This window comes from Mytilus californianus, unplaced genomic scaffold (assembly GCF_021869535.1).
Source record: "Mytilus californianus isolate M0D057914Y unplaced genomic scaffold, xbMytCali1.0.p SCAF_1, whole genome shotgun sequence".
NCBI lineage: Eukaryota > Metazoa > Mollusca > Bivalvia > Mytilida > Mytilidae > Mytilus > Mytilus californianus.
The window spans coordinates 7,396,538-7,421,175 of record NW_026262581.1 but is presented as its reverse complement, the minus strand read 5'-3'; the positions used below and the strand labels follow the sequence as shown (position 1 = coordinate 7,421,175).

Here is a 24,638-nt window from a genome sequence, read left to right as displayed (position 1 = left end):
CCAATATCACGAAATGGTTGACCGATACAAAAGGTATGTGTCTCAATTCACTAAGCGACATGTTTTCCCAGTCTTTGATCTTTAGATGCCAGAATAGTAATCGTATCTGTAATTTTACCGATTGTGTCCTATTCCTCGATTGTGACGTTTTGACTGAGTACGGATTCGCATGGCGAGTGATGCATACATAGCAGGAGACGTTTATCCTGTCGAAACACTCGGTCTCTCTTCTTTTGGAATTCATGAAACTCCCTCAGTTTTTGCGTGTTGCCTTGATTTTTCTTCTTAATCGATTTATGAGATTTGAACATCGGTAAACTTGTGCATCCTTTATTTATAAAGATCTACCATCCTCTGTTGTAGTGTTATTATTTCTATTTTTCTGTGTGAATAAGCTTACACTGGAATTGTCTTTTTTCATCCACCATTTAATTTACTAATAATTGCCAGTTACTTTCGGATTCATGTTGCTACATTTAATTTTTGTAAATTTACTGTTTATGAAATGTTTATTAATTCGAATTAATATGGTTTTTGTAACCCCATGATACATAACTTTAGTTGAATTGGGCACTACTTTTTGGAATTTTTGATTTGCAATGTTCTTATGTAGAGGCGAGAGATACCAAAGGGATATTCAAACTCTTAACTCGAAGACAAACTTACATCGCCATGGCAAGATACGGAAAAATCGACGAAAAGACAAGCAACTGTCTACAAAACACAACACGGAAAACCAAAGACTGAACAGATCGAACCCCCCCCAAAAAAAACGGGGTTAAACTTTTTTTTATTTAGCCTTTCAACTGTTTTATTTCTAGCATCACAAATGAATTTCTGTAGACGAATAACGTCAAGTCCATAAAACCTGACAAAATCAAACGTTCGAAACGTGTGCATCTGGCGTACTAAATTATAATCCTGATATCTGTGATGAGTTTTTGCAACCACTAGGTTTATACCACTACTGGAGTAAGTTTCATCACCAGCCCAGTAATATGCGCATTTGTGTCGACATAAAATATCATCGATACGTTTTCTATAAATTAAGTGTTTGTAAAAGTAGAGTTATTCGAAACACTAAGGTTTTACTAAGCCGATGTATAGATATACTCAGTCGTGTTTGGTACAATTTTTCGGAATTTTGGGTTTTCAATGCACTTTGACTTTGTATTTGGTTTGGTCTTTTAACTGTTTTGATTCGATAACCACTGATGAATCTTATGTAGCCGAAACGCGCATCTAGCGTACCAAATTATAAGCCTTAGTATCTTTGATGAGTTTTTGCAACCACAACGTCGATGCTACTGCTGCTGTACGTTTTGTCCCCGATGGTATTACCAGCCCAGTAGTCGCACATTTGTGTTGACATGAAATATAATTGATATTTTAATTTTTCTATGAATTTACTGGTTACAAACGTTGAATCATTAGATACACTAAAGTACTTTTAATCCCATACGTAGATATATGCATTACTCGTATTTTGCACAACTTTTCTGAAATTTTGGTTTTCAATTATTTCATTTGGTCTTCTAACTACTTTGATTTGAGCAACACGATGGGTCTTATGTAGACAAGACGCGGCATAACAATTATCAGCCTGATAACTTTGACGAGTTTTTTACTGCTTTTCTGTAAAGCAAATACACTCAATGTAAGTTTACCCTTAAACTGTATACTTTATCAACTGAAAATTTCTAGTTGGTATTGCTTGTAATATAACTCATGTAATACAAAATATTTAATATTTCTTGTAGAATTATTTACAAAAACACAGAATAGTAAAATAATAAAAAATACTGCATTACAGTATAACAAAACAATTAACAGGAACCAGTCTCTATATGAAATGTTGATGCCAACGGTATGATGTGATAAAAACAATTAAAACCAAAATCTTGTAACATAATGTTAAAATGTGTCAAAATGACTATTGGTCCCATCAGATATAAACATTGCACATTGATTTAAAAATACATGCAGTAAAACATATGGTGTGATACACCATAACATGAAAAATCATCAGTGGAATTACAAACCGCTTTTAAACATCAATCATACAAGACATTTTACCATTCATCCATTCACTCCTTTTATTGCACAGAATTGTAATAAAAATGCTGCTTAACAATATTTTACTTCAAAACAATAATATCCACTTCTTACAAAATCAATTTCTTTAACAATAAAGGAAAATATACAGCATTTTTGTAGTTTTATCATATATTTGATATTTAAACTTTTCTTTGACGAATATGCAAAAACTCAATTAGAAAACGAATTTGTATGGTAAAATGATGCGTTAAAAATGCTGTTAAATATTAAAATTAGATTGAAATCATAATAAATATTATACTTTTAAATATTTTAGTATACAAAGTTATTTTATGGGTTAAAAAGGATTTTATATAGTTAAAAAAAAGATTTTTAAAAAAGAAATAAAGCCATTTCTAAACATTGTAGATACCGAAACGCTACGATAAAATTAATAGCGTAAAAGTTTTGATTCATCTAATCTATCTGTTTTCGGTGATATGAATGAAATTATTTACATATGAAAGTTTGGCATAATAGTGTGTTTGCTTCATCTATAACTGCATAACTTGTTACTGGAGTGTCCATGGATAAATCTTCGAAACTACATTGAGAAAGCAAGAATTGTCTTTGGGTATCTACTAAGGCTATCTATAACTCATATAAATCATGCATTCTACAAGCAAACTATTTACTGAAATTATATCGAAATTATCTTCACACTTTCCACCTATACATTGCACATATACATGTACAATAACAACCTTTCATGAGGTACCATGTATATATCCATATCTTAAAAGCAAAGCAATACATCATTTGACTAAAATGGCAATTTTGCTAAATATAGTAACTTCATATAAAGGAACAAGCATTTTAAAATATACTGACAAATTTTGAAAGAAATAGATTGATAACTCAAAAACGATTACACATTGTAATATACTTATCCATTCAAGTGTTTTATACTTTACTAACTGATGCTGAGACGTTTTGTTTCAAATCAAAAAGGCCATTCTACCTTCCACATTGAGTTGAAGGAACGATTAAATACAGAATAATTACAATCTACAGATTTCATCTGTTTTGAATAAACAATTCTTCACAGTGTATGTGAACAGTAATACAAAAATTATTCTATAAAAAGATGGGACTAGATAAACAGATAAAGCGCTGTCACGTGGTCATCAAGCATATTTGTATGCCCTATATTATATGTGCGTGCAAATTCACGACAAACGGGAAACGCGTTAAAACAGGTTTTTTAGGCATATCCCTATTGGATGCAACAATACAGCTAAAGGGCTGAATGTCTTCGATTGTCACATGGTATGGGTTATTCCCAACAATTTTTAAGCTTTGACTCAACAGTTTAATAGAGTAGCTTCGACCGGAAACGTCGTCTTTGGTATTTTGTCTCACGTGTCTATCATATGCATCTCCATATATGGCACTTTGAGAGGGATTTTAAGAAATCGGACGGAAGCTGTTTATTCATGAGTATAACTTCATACTTCCGCCTCTTGTCCTTCGTCATCATCGTCGTCATCCTCATCTTCCGGACTTACATTGGCACAAAGATAAAAAGAAATAACAATACCAGCTATCTACAATAGAAAAAGAGAGTAACTTATAAACATGTTTATATCATTTAAATAGAATTCATTTGATATGCATTATTTTATTTATAAAAAAACAAAATATAATTTATACCAATGGAACTCAGTACTTTGTTTTAATGACATAAAGTAATGATCAGCAATGTTGATTTTAATTTCTTTTGAATGTAAGAATCAAGGAACAATAGGAGTACGATAAAACAATTATCAAAATTGTGTGCATCATTTCGCTTAAAATCACGCTATAACATACCACATCTCTTATCTTTACATTTATAGTCATATGGAGAAAAAAATACTTACCAATACTATTTTTTTTGTTTAAAGTATACTTGAATCTTTTAATCTGTGTCATAATAAACACAGAAAAGGAACAGAACAAAACAGAACAGAACAAAACAAAACAAAAAAGAGGCCTAAAAAAAGACCAAAAACAAACCAAACTTCGTATGTAGTGTGCTTTCTTGTTATATTGAATGATATGTAGAATATTATTTAGTTTACAAAACCACCTACCAGAAATACTGGAACTGCGCCTGCTACTATCGCAATGTAAAGACTATGTTTTTCTAAATATTGAATAGCTTTGTCATAGCAACCCTGAAATATAACATTACAGTTTTAATTAAAGAATCTCTCATAATCATATCTAAAGTCTTATAGAATCTGAACCGCATAAGAGTAAAAACATGTATCTATCAATCTACCAATGCTATGTTATTCTAAACAGAAATGAAACAACTATAATCGCCTATAATTGCTTACATCCACTTCATTTTAACTCTGGTGGATAGTGGTCTCATTGGCAATCATACCACATCTCATTATTTTTATATCATATTTTTTTTTGGAGTTTTTCGGACTTCTTGGTCACCACTAAATGTTTAATAACTTAAATGGTAATATTTTTAATATGTTTTTTTGTTATTCCAATGAAATAGTCAAATGCTTTTTTGTTGATATTGAATCAATGTGGTGATTTTGATTCTTCTTTTTTTTTTATATATGTTTATTCTATAAGTGTATTTCTACTAACTTATTTTATTTTATATAAACTGTGATTAGTTATTATCAAACTGAATTAAAAAAAAAAGATTTTCACCATTAAGCAATAACCTAAAACAAATCACCAGTAGAACACAATATCATTGGTTGTGATAAACTTACATTCGTATATAATGAAGGATTACTGTGGACACTTGGGTCTGGTCCCTTTACAGGAATACCATCATATTCACTATTTATACCCTGACAGTCGTGAACTGGCCATCCAGGACGACAACAACTTTCTGGTACGAAAGGAAACACTTGAAATAGAAAAAGCCAAAAAACAATATTAAATACTTTTTTTTGGAATATAATGATACAATTTCTTAATAGGTATAAATATATCATAATAAACATTTCAGATATAGTGAGACAACTCTTATTATAAAAACTACAGAAGGAACAAGTGAAGATGAACAGATCATCGTATACCCTTCAAAGATGAACACCAAGACTGTAAAATAATAGGCGGATGACAAGCGGATCTTCAAAACTCATAAGTCGAAAAGAAACTGACAACGCCATAGCCAAAAAAAAAAGCACAAAAAGACAAGCAAGTCAACATAACATCACATAGAAAGCTCAAGACTGAGCACCAGGAACCGGACCAAATACCGAGGGTGATCTCGGATGCTCCGGAAGGGTAAGTAGATAAATAAGTCGAAGAGAATCTGACAACGCCATAACAAATAAACTGCTTCGCTGAGCGCAGCTGGATACGCCCGCGGAGGTCCAACCCTGAACAGTTGGGGCAAAAATGGACACAATATTCAAGCTTGATACAGGTCTGAATTTAGATTGTAATTAAATATTTGACATATTTTAAAAAGGTTTCTGAATAAATCTAGTCAAAGAACTTGAAATTGGTTATATGAATTGAATTTATATTCAATTAAAGATTTCTTGCTGTTGTGTAATACACTGTGCTGTTGCACAATACTTAGTAAATCTGTTTTCAGACTATAAACAAATAAAGTTCAATTAATTCTTAATGTCATATTAGAAATTTATGAAAATCAAATAGGGCTTACATCAATAGATATAAACAATTTACCAAAATTTCATGAGAATTGCTGAGAGCGTTTTTGAGTTATTGTCCGAAAACTGGAAAATCCCCCCTTTTTTAATGAATAAAACCCCAAAACTCAGAAATGTAAAATGTAAAATTTATAAAATTCTAAAGGGAGCTTACATCAATAGATATAAACAATTCACTAAAGTTTCATAAGAACTGCTGAAAGCATTTTTGAGTTTTTGTCCAAAAACTGGAAAATCCCCCTTTTTTTATGAATAAAACCCCATAACTCGGAAACGTAAAATCTAAAATTTATAAAAATTGAAAGGGAGCTCATGTCAATAGATATAAACAATTCACCACAATTTCTTGCAAGTTGGTGAAAGCATTCTTGAGTTATTGTCCGAAAACTGGAAAATCCCCCTTTTTTCTATGAATAAAACCCCATAACTCGGAAACGTTAAATCTAAAATTTATAAAAAACGAAAGAGAGCTCACGTCAATAGATATAAACAATTCACCAAAGTTTTATGCAAATTGGTTAAAGCGTTTTTGAGTTAATGTCCGACATGTTGACGACGGACAGACAGATGGACAGACGGACAACGGTATACCATAATACGTCCCGTAAACGGGCGTATAAAAACCACGAAAGGCAAGAAAGTCAACATAACATCACATAGAAAACTAAAGACTGAGCATCAGGAACCGGACCAAATACAGGGGGTGATCTCATGTGCTCCGGAAGGGTAAGTAGATCCTGCTCCACATACGACTGTGAGGCAGGCTATACAAGGCCGCGAAAAATCAAATTTGAACGAGTAACGAACAAATCTAAAATAATATCATTAAGCGGAAGACAAACATAACTGGAAAACAACTACCGGGCTGAAGGCTCGTTGACACGTGACAGGATTAAAAATGCTTAATCTAGAACATTGGTGGCAACAATCAATTGAAAAAGGCATACCTCATCAGATCGACACTCAATACAAAAAATAACAAAAGACGCGACGTATGGATCTAATGATACTCAAAGCAGCCGAAAGCCATACCATATTTATTTTTGCGTATTTTTTAATAACCTCTTTTGGGGTTTTCGTCTAGCTTCTTTTTGAAGTGCGTCAACAGATGTTAAGTGAAAAGACTTGCCCATTTTATTGTTAACAGTTTAAGAACCTTCAATTGTATTATGACAAGTAGATGTGTTGTTTATTTATACTGTATTGTTGAGTTTTTGTTTTAACAGAGCGTACCAATATTGAATTTCCATTCATATTATAAACTTACTCTTTTGACTAGTCCTTTTTAGGTACCAAGTGGTCCTTCCTTTGTAAAAGGCCCAGGAATAACGTGATGTTATATTACCATGCGGACCACAACATTCTAGCTGCAATAAAAATTCAACATTAAGCACATTTTGATTTATAAAATGAATATTAATAGTCATTTAGTTTATGAACGTTTATTTTTTTGCATATTTTTAGGTTCAATACATAAGACGGATTAGCTGTTCTACTTAAGTCCCTTTCTACGCATTCTTCCACACAATTTTTCAGATCCCTTTTATTTTGAAACATTTTGCAAGTAGCACATCAGATACAGAGTAATCAAAAAATTAGTTCGTAAGCATGGCACCGTGTAGAAAAAAAATTGGAATAAAATGTTTGCTATGTTAAGTGTCTGACTCTGTGTAGATTGGCTCGTTTAGTTATGTTTTTTTTCGTACGTTTTCCCTAACGCTCCCATCGTTCATTCTCATCTGTTTCGACAATGAACACAAACGTTTAATGGACAGAAATCCAGGAAATTAATTCGTGAGCAGAAATTCTTATAAAAAAATGAACCGTGAAACATAAAAATGAACGTCTAAGGACTTGTATCTGTGTCTTTTAAAAAAACGCATAAAAATTCATTATAATTGGATGAATAATATAACAGTAATGTTTCGTTTCATGAAATATCTTTGTTTTCAGTTAACTGCAATTTTAATAACATGTCTTGCCAGTAATAAATTCATACTTCCGATTTGTAAACACTCATTTACGATTGTACTTTGGACTGTATATATAGTCTAGCACTTTTTTACCTTCATCGGCAACCGTGTTTGCTAATTTTTTAAGTTAAATGATGTGACAATCAACATACCGTTCGTTGCATTGCATCCCATGCGTCTGTTAAAAGTCTATTTTCCGAATTCTTTATTATATCAACATTATAATTATATTCCAACGTGTCCTCAAATCTTCTCTTCATCCCTTCGGTTATCTAAAAAAGCAAAATATTGTGATAAGTATATTAATGTCTTAAAGTGGTATGGGAGCTTGTTTGTCAGAATGTTGTTTATATCGTGTATTTTTTAAAGTCGAATAAAAAGTATAAATCACCGTCCTTGTTTACAAGCTACATGTTATGAAAAAATTCTTACATTTTGTAATGATTGATTGCTGAAAAAAATCAACAACAAAATTCTGTAACTATATATAGAAAACTGAACAACAGAATTTTAAAATAAAATAAAAGAAGATAAGGTCTTCTTATAAAATTAAAAATAAAGAGAAAAGTGGATTCATCGTACTTGTTTTCTTGCCTCATAACAAAATAAACAAACATTTTTTAAAACTAAATCATCTCAGTTATCTCCCATTATAGATTATAAATTTTCAAATACAAATAATACAAATTTCGTGATTTATAAAACAATTTTCATCAAAAGATAAAACAATATCATTTTTCCCACTTGAATGAAAATCCACAGAAATAAATTGCATTTCTGCATCAAAAATTTGTTAACTTCAGTAAAAATTCTAAACCGATCGTGTGCCTTCATTTGTGATCCAAGATGGTGGAAGATTCCATTACTACCTTAACTATTCTTGGAATGTATTGTAAATAAATTACTCAAATATTATGCTTATCAACGATTGTTACCTTTAACCTTTTGTATATGTACTCATGGACTTGAGTGACCAACGTTAGGACAATCAGCTTTACAGAACATGCAGCCTTTCAACGAGTGACCGGAGCAGGGCTGGTGTTAGCGTTATAGTATTTTGCTGACGTTATTTGTAGGGGTACTTCTAAGACAACTAGGTCAGAGGGGAATCTGTAACCATATGTCCTTTCTTTCGAATGATTGAAATTATATGTATCAATATCATTGTCTATGAGCGTGTTTCGTGCGACTATTAACACTAACAGTTTTTGTATATACAACACAAATTACTTAAATACCGCACTTACTTTTGTTCTGAAAATAATACCAATTACACTGCCTCCGACTAGCACACCTAGCACCATAAATAAAACTGTTCCGTACTGCAAATAGATAGTGCATTGTCAACAAACAAATGAAATCTGCACAAAGGAAACTGACGATTACAACTATGCAAATTACATTACAATCCATTATCAGTAACTGACACTGTTGTCTGCTGGCAAAATTCAAAATAGTCCTAAATGTAACAACACCGAATACGAATATTCTTTTTGTGCCCAATGATATAGCAATGAAAAGATGTAGTACCAGGAGAATTCTGATCTCGACAACAACCCGTTTTGATACCTGTGGAACCGTATCTCTTTGGTACTGTGTTGATTTCTGCTTTGCGGTCCGCACTTAACCAAAAACAATGTCACAAGGACCATTGGAACAACAGGTCTCGCAGCTATCTGTCTTCAGTGCCATGCATAATTTTCTTCTTTTTCATGTTTATTTGTATATAACTATAGTGATTGATGTGTTATTGAACTTCTCGTGGTTTCTGAAAGTTACATTTTCTTTTATTTGTCGGGTTTTTAGTTTAATTTCAAATATATAATTGATGAATAAGTACTCACAAATCCGAGGACATATTTATCCTGTCTCATAGTACCACAACAACCGCAGAAGGCAAGAATAGCCACAGTGCCACCACCTGCCACTAACGCATACGTTACATACTCGAACAGACGAGAATCTACGATCGCAGCTATCTCCCGCGTGCTGTAATCTTTTACAAGCATCCATATTCCTAGTCCTAAAACACCTGCACCAAGTATCTGAAAGGATACAGATATACATAATTTCTACTAATGTTCTGGTAGGAGTGGGGTTTCTCAAACTATTTTTTGTAGACTTGGCACTAACTAGGATATTGCCTTTATGACATTGTAGCTTTTTGGGAGATAAGATTTGGCTTCCCCCCTTTTCCCCAATTTTAAATCTAAAATTATAGGAAGCTTGAGAAATCTTAATACACTTTATTTCATTGACGTATATACATAGCTGTATTTCTTTATATCTGCTATTCTACATGTATATTTACCTATGACTGATGCTACTGTGTTTACGACTACACTCTACCTTTTTTAATTTGATGACAACATTTTACTGATTTGTACGATCATTCCCTCCCCCTCCCTCCTGTGTATTCTTAATGGTATTGTAGATGGTAAGTTTAATAATATGGTTTCATATTTCATGACGTCTCTGTTTATCATTAGATTACTACGTATATGTATACGTTCATGCATTCATTTCATGATATCAATTCATTATTTCCTTTCCTCGTCGTTTTCGTTATGACTATGATTATTCGTTTGCGCAAGTTTTTGCACTGAACATATCGTATGCATTTTCAAGTTAGTTCTCATAGAAAATCAAACAGAATTATGATGACAATTAATGTATATTGTTTCTATTCTTTTTAGTTATGAAATAAGAGAAATACTCGAATTTTGTTCGATTGATCTTCTGCCATACTGTAGACTTAAACAATAAAATAAAAAATATATATTTGTCATTTCAAACAATTCTCTTGATTCAGATCATACATTGTTTTGAAACAATGTTCAAAAATAAATATTTGTTTTTACATTAACTGTGTAACATGTTTACTTCCAGACTGAGGATTTTCATTCTATTAACGTATTCAAATATATACAATTTTCTCTATTTCCTATCAAATACTGCAAGGATTGTATAACAATGTCTTAAGTGAATCAATCTGTTTGCGAGATGCTATTTGTTTCTCCTGCCAGGGATCCTGCTTATTGCATTAATTCATCAATTGAAATTCAATGATACAATGCCTTCCTGTCAGAAATACAGCCTTATAGACAATACTCCGAACACAGTCCACTTGATAAATCACATGATTTAATGTCTATGGGCAAACTTGATATTAGGGGATTCAACAAAATGTAATTTTAGGTGATGTGTGATTATTCATGGTAACGATATATCAACAAAAATGTGTTTTTGAAGACAAATTTCTAATGCTAGGGTAACGAAGGCATATGTTGACAACGCATAAATCAGTATTAGGAACTGATATCTCTTCTATGCAGATCATCAGTTAAGATGGCAATCGCCGCAATCTTTTTCTTCCTATTTTAGAAACTTCTCGCGTGTCACGGCTTAGTGATATAACTCATCTTACTAAGTAATTCTTGTATAGGATTTATATGCATACACATATGTCTCATTTTTCAAGAAGTTGCAAGAACAGGCTAAATTATAAAAGATACAGTTCAGGCAAAGTACACGTTATTGGGCGATATTTCTGATGGTGTTTACAAAATAGGAAAATATAACATATGCATTCAAAAATCGTTGAACTATATCTGAATATCGAAAAACAAATGATATATGTAGCCTTTATACTTCCAGAGGAGCAGGCAATTAGAATTTTTAAAATTTGGTGAAATAGGTCGATAAATGTATAAAATGTATGCAAATGTATGTAAAAAGCGGAGAAAAGTATGCATTTTTCATTTTAAATTGTGACTTCACGAAAATTGGTTCAGAGAATTTAATTCAAAAAGATATTTTATTGCTCTATCCATTTCCGTTTTAACGATACATTCATTTACATTCAAAACAAAAACAAATAGAAGATAGATAGATAGATAGATGGTTGAATCTAGGACAAAAGTTGTCAGCCTATATTCCCGACTCTGTGTTGCGGTTGCAATTATAAAACTTGAGCTTCGCAGTTACTAAATGTACCATAATTATTACTAGGTTAACAAATTTACGATCAACTTTCAATATTAGCGGAAAGTTCAAATGCACTTCTGATACAGCAATGAAATTCGCATAAGCTGATCTGAGAAGTTGCCAAGGGAAATGACATGTAAATTCGTTTCAAAAGAAGTTCCCGGGGACGTGACTAAACATAGCGATGAGAATCCATCGCTCAATAAACTCATTACAGCAAATTACACTTCATTGTATTTTACACAGAGACCAATTATTATTCCAAATACTTTATAATGAGAGTCTTTATATTTGGGGAAATATGTAGTTTCTATTATGCAAATAGATGCAAGTATTTAATGAGAACTGTTAGATAAATCGCTCGAAATGCGTCGTTCGTATATATCACATGCTGATAAACCATTGATTAACGCAAAATCTTTATCAATTAGGTCATACTTGAATGGAAAGTTTAATTGATATATGTTTTGTAATTGGTTTTGATAAGACTTAAGTGAAAATACAAGCCTACACAATTTGAACATGAAGACATGAAGTTGAAAAGTTGCTTGAAAAATATATGGTCTTTTTACGAAAAATGGTTTCTGTTATCAATTATGTGACCTTCAACAAAACTATAGAAAAGGGTATGTTGGGTGAAAAAATATATCACTACTATATTTTTCACTTATGATGTAGGTTCAACGTCTGTGATGTAAAAACACACGCGTATAAACACTTGGTAATCCATTTATCCGATTAACTATAAAAAAATCACCTAATCAAGAAAATGTTAGTTGATAATAATAAAGCAAGAATACACACACTGAAATGTCTCGCCTGCTTTACTGACCATGATTGATGTTATGTTGAGAGTCTTAAAGGTCAAGTTTTACTACAAGTATCACATAAACTTAACATTATCAAAATGTGACAATGAGTTCAAGGTCAGATAAAACAAGACAGACAGACATGAACACCTTACAATTATTCCATACACCAAATATAGTTGGCCTATTGCTGATAGTATACAAGAAACAGACCAAACCATGAAAACTTAACATTTACCAATGAAACACGAAAATGAGGTCAAAGTCAGATGATACATGCTAGACAGACATGCACATCTTAAAATTAGTCCATACACCAAATATAGTTCAGTGAATTATTGATTATAGTATCTAAGAAACAGACAAAAACACAAAAACTTAACATTGACCGGTGAACCATGAAAATGAGGTCAAGGTCAGATAAACCAAGCCAGACTGACATATTCACCTTACAATCATTCCATACACCAAATATAGTTGACCTATTGTTTATAGCATTTAAGAAACGGACCAAAAGACAAAAACTTAACATTGACCAAGAACCATAAAAATGAGGTCAAGGTAGGGAGAACCTTGTCAGACAGGCAAAATAATTCGCCTATTACTCATTGTACATAATCAAGATTTTCAAGATTTATTGATAACGCCTAGGCACATAAATGTGTTACATGAGGTCAAAGTATAATACTTAAACAATAAAATGATGAAATGGGCATGCAGTACTATTTAAACACATAGAAATCAATTTGGGTAAATTTTTTTAGAATAAACAAACAATTTTCTTAATAAAATTTTGGAAGTTGATTGTAGACTTTCATATTACATATTTAACATATGGACAATAATCCATCAATTTTAACGTATTGTGGATGAAGAGTGTAGTATATAGGTAATCAAAGACATTTGATGTTGATCAAAGAACCCTAAAATGAGACCAATGTCAAGTGACCCTTTTCAGACGCACATGTACATCTTACCCTAATTCTGTATGAAAATATGCTTGAGTTATTACTTATAATAGCTGCAAAGATCAACAAATCACGAAAAAAATATAGCAACTGAAACTTTAAAGTGAGACCACGCACAACAGAAATTAGCCAGTTCATGGAAAACTTCAGACCACAAGATTTCTGTAGATGATATAGGTATACTGTATTCTGCTCTTCTACATTCTCATAAGAAATAAATTTCAATACTAAATGAATATGTCTCGCCAATGACATAAAAAATAATTCATTATCTGCTTCTGTGTTTTCTGTAGTGTTGTTTTTTTCATAACAGTTATCATACAGAAGAATTGACTCGGGAATTGAACTCTTGTTTATACTTTAAACTTTTCCTAAGAAGACATAAAATTGATTCCTATTTCAAAAGTTAAATGGATCAAGACCACTGAAGTTCGTCACTGTCTGTAGTAAATACAATTACAATCAAACTGACTAAATCTCCGTGAAATAAAAAAAATCAACATCAACGTTAAATTACGTTAACTGTCGTTTGAATAACTATTCTTTAAAATATAGAAGATTACACATGTAACGAAGCTTCACGAAAAATTTAATTTAAGATATGAAGTAACTCCAGGAATGATAATCAACAAAAATCTAAATTCCTCATTCAGGACGGAACCAAACAAACCAATCAAAGTCGGACAAAAGAACCGCTTGATCTTTTTTACAACTTTCAGTTTATAAAAAGAAAGGGGACAGTCAACCTTAAAGGCATTGATGCATACCGATACAATGAGGCAAGTCAGGGGCGGGTCCAGGATTTTTGAAAGGGGGCGCAATTTCGGATAATTGAAAATACATTTTTGTATCGATTTAATACTAAACGTTTAAATACATCGTGAAAACATTGTGATTTTTTATTTGTATGCGATCAAAGTATCCCCCACCCTGAATCCGCCACTACAAGTGAATAGAAGCAAAAAGACTTACAAGAAGGAAAACATTATAACAATGTAAGAGTCCGACAAGTTGATTAACACAGCGATCAGAGTTGTTTCTTCTGTTTCTTTTTCTTGCTATGGCCCTGTGAGTAGAACTGTCCATATAAAGTCGTTGCTTTTTATGGTGGTTGATGCTATTATCCGCACTGTTTGATAAAGATTTCTTTAATGGCTGAAAATAGAAACGGATGTGTCTTAATACATGATTAAGCAATTACTCTATGATTTGGCCTCTTCACATATATGACCAATTAATGTTGATCACGTATAGGACATGTAGGATGGTGTGACCTATGTTCAGCCTCCTCGGATATGGCATACTTCAGGATTAAGTATACTAGTAACAGTGTAAACAGATTGTAATAGACAAAATATTTTATTTATAAAACGATTTTTGTATTATAAAACGACAAAACTCACACCGTCTGTAGAGGTCAAAAGTTCATATCTGCACACAGGTATTCGAAATATTTGTAAATGATTTTATAATGTGAAAGCCCCACCTTCAGTGCACACCTTTGCAATTTAAGATGACAATGAAATACAAATGATTTCCGCTATCACCATAATCATACCTGTGTGATGAAATGTCGCAGGTTCCCTTCATAATCTAAAATCAAGTTACTCAGGTCATTTGGAAAACACGATTTATTAAATAATACATAAACATTATTTGTATTAAACTGCCCGAATAAGGAAAAGTTTTTATGTATACAGAAAACTTCATGTTTTCACTCACTAAGAGGATTAAATGTCAATCACAAGGCCTGTCGATGTGTTACTATGATACCGAACATTTACCGGAAATACTTAGAAGGGATTTGGTACGAGGTTCAGTAGTCGTAGTCACCAGAATTAAATTTAATGGAAAAATCTTGTCACAATCAATATAAAGATATTTTTCTTAAGCAAACGAAATATGTTCGCATGACAATTGTAAAAATGTCTTTTCATGGAAAGACGTTTTCTACGGAAACTTTATTTAAGACCCAGTTAATCTTATTTCAAATCGGCCTGTATTGTGAAATGGAGCGACAGAATTTTAGCAGTGTAACAAATCCTGACATCATCTCAGGAAACGGATTTCAAATTCGTTTTAAGGATCTGCATAAAATGATTAAAATAATGTGTTTTAACTAGGTGTGGTAGTAAAGTCCGGATATATTTTCAGAACTCTATACGTTAGGTTCGTGACTATTTGTCTTCTAGTGTATCAATCCGCCCAGAGGTCAATGCTTTTCTAATGATTTATTTAATAAATACATTACCTGTTGATACATTTTTTTTTATTATTTTTAAAGAATGAAGATTGTTCTCCCTTAGGCAAAGCTGAGTTGAGACCATCTTGGCTCTTTATATCCTTACTGTGTCGACATCACTGTCGATGGGTTGTAAGCGGCAGATGGTATCATTCCAACTTATAAGTGAATCGACACTTTCTATTCGACAATTTATTTCAGAATTATATAAAACTTGTGCAAAGCTTATTTTCTATGTCCTCAAAGAAAAAATAAATTGCGACGGTTATGGCTATTCTTTCGATGTTATTTTGAATAGATTCTCCACATGTATTCATACATCCGATGTTAACTTTCCGACGTTTGAAACTGTATCGGTGGTCTCCTGATAGCATTTAAGTGCAGGCGTTCGTAGGTAAGTTCCAACGCTTGCTTAAAACACAGATTGTAAAATGTGTACTTGTTGCTTCTCCGATACGCATGTGGCATTTAGACTTTAGAGCAAAGACTGGTCGGTTCGGAGTCATATGAATGTGTCTAAGTAGGAAGATACATTTATGTGTCTTTCTGTTACCTTGTGAGCTAGTGTGTTACCGACTAAAATTGTCGTTCTAGTACAGAGAAGTTTATGCTCATCCTGAATATGCATGTAACATTTGCCACAGGACGTAATCAATCAATCAATTCATATTTCAACTGTGAATGTTCGTGGTTTATCTACTAAAGCGCTTTAAAAACACAAAAAAATAATTATAAATACGTTTTACTTATATTTTTGGTTTTTGTTATGTCTTCTTATTTCTGTATTCAGTTTAATGATTGGTAGTGTCATGGAAGTATTACATTTTACTTACATGGTCGGGTGTTTCATTTTGTCCTATTTAATCGAAAGGATGTTTTAAACTTTTGTGCTATTGAATTTTTGCGTGACACTTTTTATACTTTTCTGTTATAAAAAAAATAAACAAGTGCTCTGTAATTAGAATGAAAACAGTTTGCATAACAAGTATATTACAAAATAGATGGATGTTTTTATATTAACTGAAGCAGTAAAAACAGCAACCTAGACAGTGGTTAGAACGAAATCGTTAAACGAGCACTTACAGTTTGCTGGGTAATAGCTCAGAACGGAAGTAGTGAAGAGGTTTATACATTAGTAAACACACTAAAATACATAAAGCCATCTGTTAACCCTTGTCAATTGTGTCTCAATTTGTCAATATGATGACTTTAGCTAATAAAAAAAAAGTGATTTCAAAAATAGATAATTAAGAGACTATTTATTAAATGTCTCAACAATCGCATTTCGTTAAATTACCATCTTATTATTGTTTTTACATTCAACTATTTTCATTGATTTTCTGCTGAAAGTGTTAAACATTTTTACTATTGCAATTAAAATTAATAAAACATATGTATATGAAATTTTCGATACACAGAATTTTCAATCTAAATCTTGTTAAACAAGTTTGATAGACTACAGTCGATCAATCAGATTGGTGTAGAATTTATCACGTTATCACCAATCCCATCCATCAATACAATAAAACCACAATATTTGCCATCTGAGTATCCAGGGATATCAAATTATATGTGTCGCTTTGTACAACTTCCGATGAAAATATTCGGAATCTCCACATATCCAACTATCGCGGTCATCACGTGACTTTTACAATTCAGTTGTATATCATTAATGGCCGACTGATTATCAATGAAAATGAACGGGCTACATAGATTAAACGATCATAACTTTTTTGTTACATTGTGTATTTTACCTTCCAACCCCGCGTTTTATAGTATTTCCATTTTTACAATTAAAAATGTTTTAAGTTTCAGTTCAGAAATATGATTTCTTGCTTCAAATTAAGTTTGAAAATGGAGGTGACATAACCACACAGCCTCCGTTGACTTCTTCGTTAAAACTCAATAAAGTTGCAATGGGACCTTCTTATATGATCAATTTTCTCAACTTATTATTTGTTAATAATATCCTTCCAACCCCTAAAAATATCGACAACACATTCATTTAAATGAAATCGAAACCCAATTCAGTTCAGGTAACAAACTTTTTGCTTCAAAATTTGATTGAAAAGTTTACATTTTGGCATTCGTTAACAATATTTTGAAAATGGCGGCCGATGTCGGTAGTAAACAAAGACACGACATGTATTCATTTAGCAATTAATTAAAAAGTAATTTGTGAAATATTTATTAAAGTGTGTCTGATTGTTTTTAGAAATTTCTTATTTCACCTTTAATTTAATATATTTATTAGAAACAGTCTCTCGCACTCAAAACACAGATTTATATGCATCAACCATGCATTGTTTACATTGACCATGTTGACAGCGTAGGTCGACTTGTGAAAATATATATTGTAATATTTTTACGATGAAAATCAAAAAACTGTTGGATGCATGCGTTTTCAGTTTTTGTCTTACCTTAAAGCAGCATAGAATCAAATATTTTGTCTTTTTGATAAAGTGGATACATGCTTTTTGTTTTGAAAAAATTTGGAAGTTACGTAAAAAAAATGGCGACCAAACAATTTTCAAACGTAGACGATGTTCGACACTAATTTTGCCCATGCAAATAACACAATTTAATTTCACTGTTTATATTGCAATTAAATATGACACGTTATTGTCACTCTAATAATACCCAAGGACATAGCCTGATTAAGGAGATATTAAGTCATCAACGTGATCAAAGAAAACAAACACGGCACCTTATCACGATGTAAATCATGTAAGTTTTGACAAGACTTATGTAGATTAGTATGGTCCGATTCTTATAGAAATTACTTTATGGTATTATTTTATATTAATAAAAAAAAAAACAACCTCGAAACCCCGAGGTGAAATATCTATATTTTTCAATTTTCTAAATCATTCATCACAGGGGTTACCAGTAAATTTTTCATAATCCTAATTAAACCAGTAACATGCAGAGTTATCGAACGTAATTATGACTGGTATAGTTGCATATGATCTCTTAAATGCTTAAGAACAAAACGAAAAAATGCCCAAAAAAATTTTTTGATAAAAATTTGCATAATATTCCTTGAACAACTGTTCACATTATTTTAACACATAATTTCGATGTTTCTCTTTCGAATAACAAAGTCATACCATGGAAGTATTATATAATACTTTCATGTTCATACTAATTCCCTATGAGCCCACCTCGTGCACCTCCTGGTACGATTAACCATATTTTGGAACAAATTTTATCCAGGATTAACTATACTTTCAAACATGAATTATCATCCATGATAAAGTATGAATAAGAAGATAAGCAATCAGTTATAGTTATAGTCATGTTTTAGTTATAACCACTTAATAAAATTGAGAATGGAAATGGGGAATGTGTCAAAGAGACAACAACCCGACCACAGAACAGACAACAGCAGAAGGCCACCAACAGGTCTTCAATGCAGCGAGAAATTCCCGCACCCGGAGGCGTCCTTCAGCTGGCCCCTAAACAAATATATATACTAGTTCAGTGATAATGAACGCCATACTAAACTCCAAATTGTACACAAGAAACTAAAATTAAAAATAATACAAGACTAACAAAGGCTAGAGGCTCCTGACTTGGGACAGGCGCAAAAATGCGGCGGGGTTAAACATGTTTATGAGATCTCAACCCTCCCCCTATACCTCTAGCCAATGTAGAAAAGTAAACGCATAACAATACGCACATTAAAATTCAGTTCAAGAGAAGTCCGAGTCTGATGTCAGAAGATGTAACCAAAGAAAATAAACAAAATGACATTAATACATAAATAACAACAGACTACTAGCAGTTAACTGACATGCCAGCTCCAGACTTCAATTAAACTGATTGAAAGATTATGTCTTCATCATATGAATATCAGGCACAATCCTTCCCGTTAGGGGTTTAGTATCATACCATCATAACATATATGAGAAGAACATAACCCGTGTCATGCCAACAACTGGTTTTTAAATAAATGTGTTTAGTGCCGATGCAAAGACCTTATAAGTGAATCAATATTAACGCCAAAATATGCAATCTTTAATGACCTGACAACAGTATCGTAACTATATCCCTTCTTAATAAGTCTATTTAAAGGTTTTGTTAGTTTCAGAGGTGAATACTGACATTTTTGTGCTTTATAAAGAATATTTCCATAAAAAATTGGATGTGAAATACCTGAACGTATAAGAAGTCTGCATGTTGAGCTATATTTACGAATGATGTCCTTATACCGATGATAAAATTTAGTAAATGTTTTGACTAGTTTGTGATATCGAAAACCCTGGTGTAATAATTTTTCAGTAATACATAAATTTCTCTCGTTAAAATCTAAAACATTGTTACATACACGAGCGAATCGTACAAGTTGAGATATATAAACACCGTAAGATGGTGACAAGGGAACGTCACCATCTAAAAATGGATAATTAACGATAGGAAATGAAAAATCATCTCTTTTATCATATATTTTAGTATTAAGCTTTCCGTTAATGATATGGATATCAAGATCGAGGAAAGGGCAGTGGTCATTGTTAGTATTAGCTTAATTTAAAGTAAGTTCAACAGGATAAATTTCTTTAGTATACATACTGAAGTCGTCATTATTGAGAGCCAAAATATCATCCAAATATCTAAAAGTATTATTAAATTTGTGTATCAGATGTTGTTTCGATGGGTCTTTACTGATTTTTGTCATAAATTGTAACTCATAGCAATACAAAAAAAGGTCCGCAATAAGTGGTGCACAGTTAGTCCCCATTGGAATTCCGATAACCTGACGATATACGGAATCTCCAAAGCGAACAAAAATGTTATCTAGTAAAAATTCAAGGGCATATATAGTATCAAAGCATGTCCAATTGACATAGTTTTTTTGTTTATTGCTACTAAAAAATGACCTAAAAGAGTTTGAACATATATATTCACATTCTGACTTTTTAAATGCCCATTTAATTAGATGTGTGAATTTTTTCTTAATGAGAATGTGAGGCAATGTGGTATATAGGGTAGAAAAATCAAAACTTTGAACAGATTCAAAATCACCAATATATGCATGCAATTTATCAAGTACTTCCAACGAGTTCTTGACACTCCAAAAGTAATTAATTCCACTATTTTCGAAGGCCTTATTTGAACAATTTATTATCAGGTTTTTGATTGTACCAAGTGTACTGGTAAGAAGAATAGACAATTTAGTAGTGGAACAATGGCTTGAAGACGAAATGAATCTATATTTGTAAGGTGTTTTGTGTAGCTTCGGAAGCCAATACATAGTTGGGACTTTCATTGTATTTGGGTTAGTCATGTCAGCTGACTAACCATATTAACTGTTCAATTATCTTCCGAATGCGTTTATTACATAATTACTTATTTTTACAATGCATATTGTGGCATAAATGTTTCCGCAAACGCAGAGAAATTCATTACATCACAATAAAGACGAAACAAGTGCCATAACAATATATAATGTATATTTGTACTATAAAGGTTTGAAGTTATTTCGAGATGGAAATCGTCTACTCATTGTATTTTACTATTGTAACAATTTCAGGAAGCTATAAAAATCTACACAGTTTTTTTCGATGGAAATGATTTAGTCGTAATCAAATTATAGAGAGAACATTTAAATTTAGCTTTTCAGTAACACTTAACTCGTCTTTTATTGTGGAAGTCGATTCGATAAATTGTTAATAACGCATCTATTTAGTTGACAAGCTACTCGTAACAGCTGACATGACTAACCCAAATACAAAGAGTTGGTCATCAACGATCTTTCGCCAGTTTCATTTTAGTTAATGAAGTTCCATTTAGGTCCGTTATGTTCATTTCTTCAGTAAGCTATGTTTGAGCAATCTTCTCTGAACCTTGTTCGCTTAAGCAGTCACAACGTGTAATTGTATAGCGGATCGCTGCTTATCAAGTGTATGGAAACGAAAATTTGATTGATTATTTGGCAAAATTTCATTTGCAAATGTCAACCAAGGTTTTGGCCTCGTGAAAGCTTTGGCTAAATGTAAATACATAGATTGAGACAACGACGTTTCTTGTCAAATTAAATATAATTCTCACGTTCTGTTGCAATGCAATCGAACAAGCTGAAAATTAAATTCAATGTCTTCATGATAAAAATAAATAAAACTGATAGACGAAGAACAATATTTTTGATTATTTGATGTGAAAAATGTCAAAATTTAATTTGTTCAAAGTCGTTATCTCTGAAAGGCGTAACTATACAACAAATCACTTTTAGAATTATTGCATTCTTAACCAATTTTGAGAATTATCATCTGTATAATATGATCACAGATTTTATAATCACTCTGTATTTAATAAGTTTGTTCATTTATAGGTCTATTATCAGATAGGACTATAATGACACGTTTGTCCAGGGTAAATTATTATTGATTTTATCATGTATTTATTTCCAGTTTAATACGGAATACGTTTAATGAAATGAAGAACAAAGCAGAAATTTAAATAAATGAATATGATGAAATAGTTCTGTCTTTATACAACAGAATAGCTAAAGGTTCGTTTTCATTAATCTCAAATTACCAGAAATTTAACATGCTTCCGAGTTAACTGCTCGTATAATAATACAATATCCAGTGGAGAGGATTTAGGTGTTATTCATCACTTCCTAGTTGTCGTATTATCGCATGTTTTTATAAAATCAACCTGTTTTGGCAGAGCGTCGTTGCATTTTCGCCATTTGCATTTGGACAGATGCAACAATAAAAATCCAACGTTTGAATGTCATTCCTTCCTTGCATATAAGAATGTTTGCGTTCCGAGCTGACAAAATATGACGTCATAGATATAAAATTTCTCACATTACAAATTCATTATTCAATTTTCATAATGAAACAGTCCTCTATACAAACCAGATATTATCACTTTGCCTGGAACTGTTTGTATAAGTTTACCGCCTGTAGCGCTCTGAACTATATGTACATTTCATTATGTTTATGTAAACATCATAGACCATCAAACAGGTGAAATACAGTTTCTTCAAATGACTTGAGAATAAATTATAAGTTTTTAATAAATTTCCTGAAAAAGTCAAAGATTAATGAAAACTTCCTTACGCAGGGAAAACCACATACTTCTACGCCTTAAATATTAAAAGAAAAGACTACTATTGACATGTTCAAAATGTGCAATTTACATATGTAAAGAATGAAGGAAAAGAAAACTCACCACACTATGTAGAGCAATCCCATGTTTTCGAACATCATATTTCCGTTTCATTTTTACAATTATTTCACAAAGAACACATTAATTTCAAAATAAATGCTCCCATTTGATGGTAAACAATCTCAATGAATTTCCCCTCCAAATACTTATATTGCCTGGGGGATTTACATGGTTTAGATAGTACTGACCACTTCTGACTGACCAGGTTATAATAAGTTATATAATCACTTTATCCAAACAGATTAAATACTTTTTGTTATTCTTTCCGATCATTTAACACTATCATACATAATTTTGTGTCAATCGGACAAATTGTCCAAGCCTTCAGTTTATAATTGAATGACATTTGAAATATTCACATGTGGCGGATGTTAAAATGATGACGCTCAAACTGTATGAACCTGTTGCTGTAGGATGTTACATCACCCATCTCAAGTTGTTTTAAAATTTGGGATTTTGACTTGTACTCCTTTCAGATTAACATTTTCTCTTTATTTTTGTTTAATCTCTTCTGATGTTGAAAATGACAATACACAAAACAATGTATTCCCAGAGAAAATATCCCCAAGCAAACATGAAGATGTCAATTTTGCGGTTTTAAAGGCGAGAAAAGGTGATTAAATTTTCATTAAAAGTAATCACAATAATTAGTAGATACGCCCTCGTAGTTTGGACGAAGAAAAAAGCGAATACACAACAAAGGAGGACTTATGTAATTTCACAATCCGAGGTCGTTCCCTTTCCTAATTTTAAAAGTAAACAGTGTAGTGGGAGAAAGTGGTTATTTACACGTCTACACGTAAAGATGGAACAGATAAGGATTTAACATGCGTTTAATTCAATTACTTTCTGATTTTCTTGAGCCACGTTGCTAAATTTGCCATACAATCTCGAAACATTGTAGTTACTGAGAGAGTGATGTAAATTGTTGATTTTAGTAGAAAAGTACTTACTTCCGTTAGTTCTGTAGGATCCATGTGTTTTTGATGATGGTATTTGATCTCTTTAAGAACCCTTCACCACAAGTACTTGTTCAAACTTAAAGAAAATGTTATAATCCATTTTAAAAATCCATTTATTTGAACAAAAATACACAGTTATAATTTTTACGTATCAAGACTTTGATAAATAAAGAAAGTTCGCATACAGTTGATGATAAGAAAGTTCCCAGACACATGCAGAGCATGAAATCAAGATCAGCACGAATGTATCAAATTTCTTCTCTTAGTTGTAAACAAACGCATGTGACAAACATACTCCACTCAGATTTTGGCGGGCTAGCTTTCTCTTGGTAACATTAAGATTAAAATGTAAATTTAGGTTTTTAAAAATATCGACAAAATTTTCAATTCAGCCCGATGGTAAAGCTTTTTGTTCGTGTTCATTGAACTTTAATTCCATTCATTCACAAATTGACTCCATGTTTAAAATAGGAAGACTATAATTTTTGGAGAATAATTCAGTTTTACACACGATTTGCCAAACAAGAGAGATATCCATAATAATTTACGTTATTATGTTCAATTTATGTGATATAGATTATGCGTAAATTATACAGTTATTTACGATTTTTCTACAGCTATTCATAAACATCCATAGGGCAACTAACATGTCATCTGTGATAGTGGTAATAAAATCATTTTAGTTGGCACGGACAGAAAATCTTTTATTAAAAAAGAATAAAGACAAATTATTTAAATCAAAACTTCTAGGCACTGAGTTGAATCACAGAACTAATT

At 31.9% G+C, this 24,638-nt stretch overlaps 1 protein-coding gene across 8 annotated transcripts in view; it reads right to left on the bottom strand.

Annotated features, from left to right (window-relative positions):
- Positions 1-1,731: 1,731 nt before the first annotated feature.
- Positions 1,732-24,638, bottom strand: part of LOC127698910 (tetraspanin-18-like) — a 53,976-nt gene continuing 31,069 nt past the window's right edge. For 2 of the 8 annotated variants that reach the window (XM_052202677.1, XM_052202666.1), the window contains exons 2-10: positions 23,853-23,937; positions 14,451-14,633; positions 9,559-9,759; positions 8,962-9,036; positions 7,867-7,986; positions 7,009-7,108; positions 4,824-4,963; positions 4,173-4,256; positions 1,732-3,644 (exon numbers count right to left, since the gene is read on the bottom strand). In XM_052202677.1, coding sequence (XP_052058637.1) covers positions 3,546-3,644; positions 4,173-4,256; positions 4,824-4,963; positions 7,009-7,108; positions 7,867-7,986; positions 8,962-9,036; positions 9,559-9,759; positions 14,451-14,633; positions 23,853-23,876 — 1,026 coding nt within the window. In that variant the 5' untranslated portion in view covers positions 23,877-23,937 and the 3' untranslated portion in view covers positions 1,732-3,545. Of the gene's footprint in view, positions 3,645-4,172; positions 4,257-4,823; positions 4,964-7,008; positions 7,109-7,866; positions 7,987-8,961; positions 9,037-9,558; positions 9,760-14,450; positions 14,634-22,257; positions 22,547-22,586; positions 22,739-22,902; positions 23,296-23,852; positions 24,204-24,638 lie in introns of those variants that run through there. The other 6 variants (XM_052202647.1, XM_052202687.1, XM_052202657.1 and 3 more) reach the window with 5 other exon arrangements.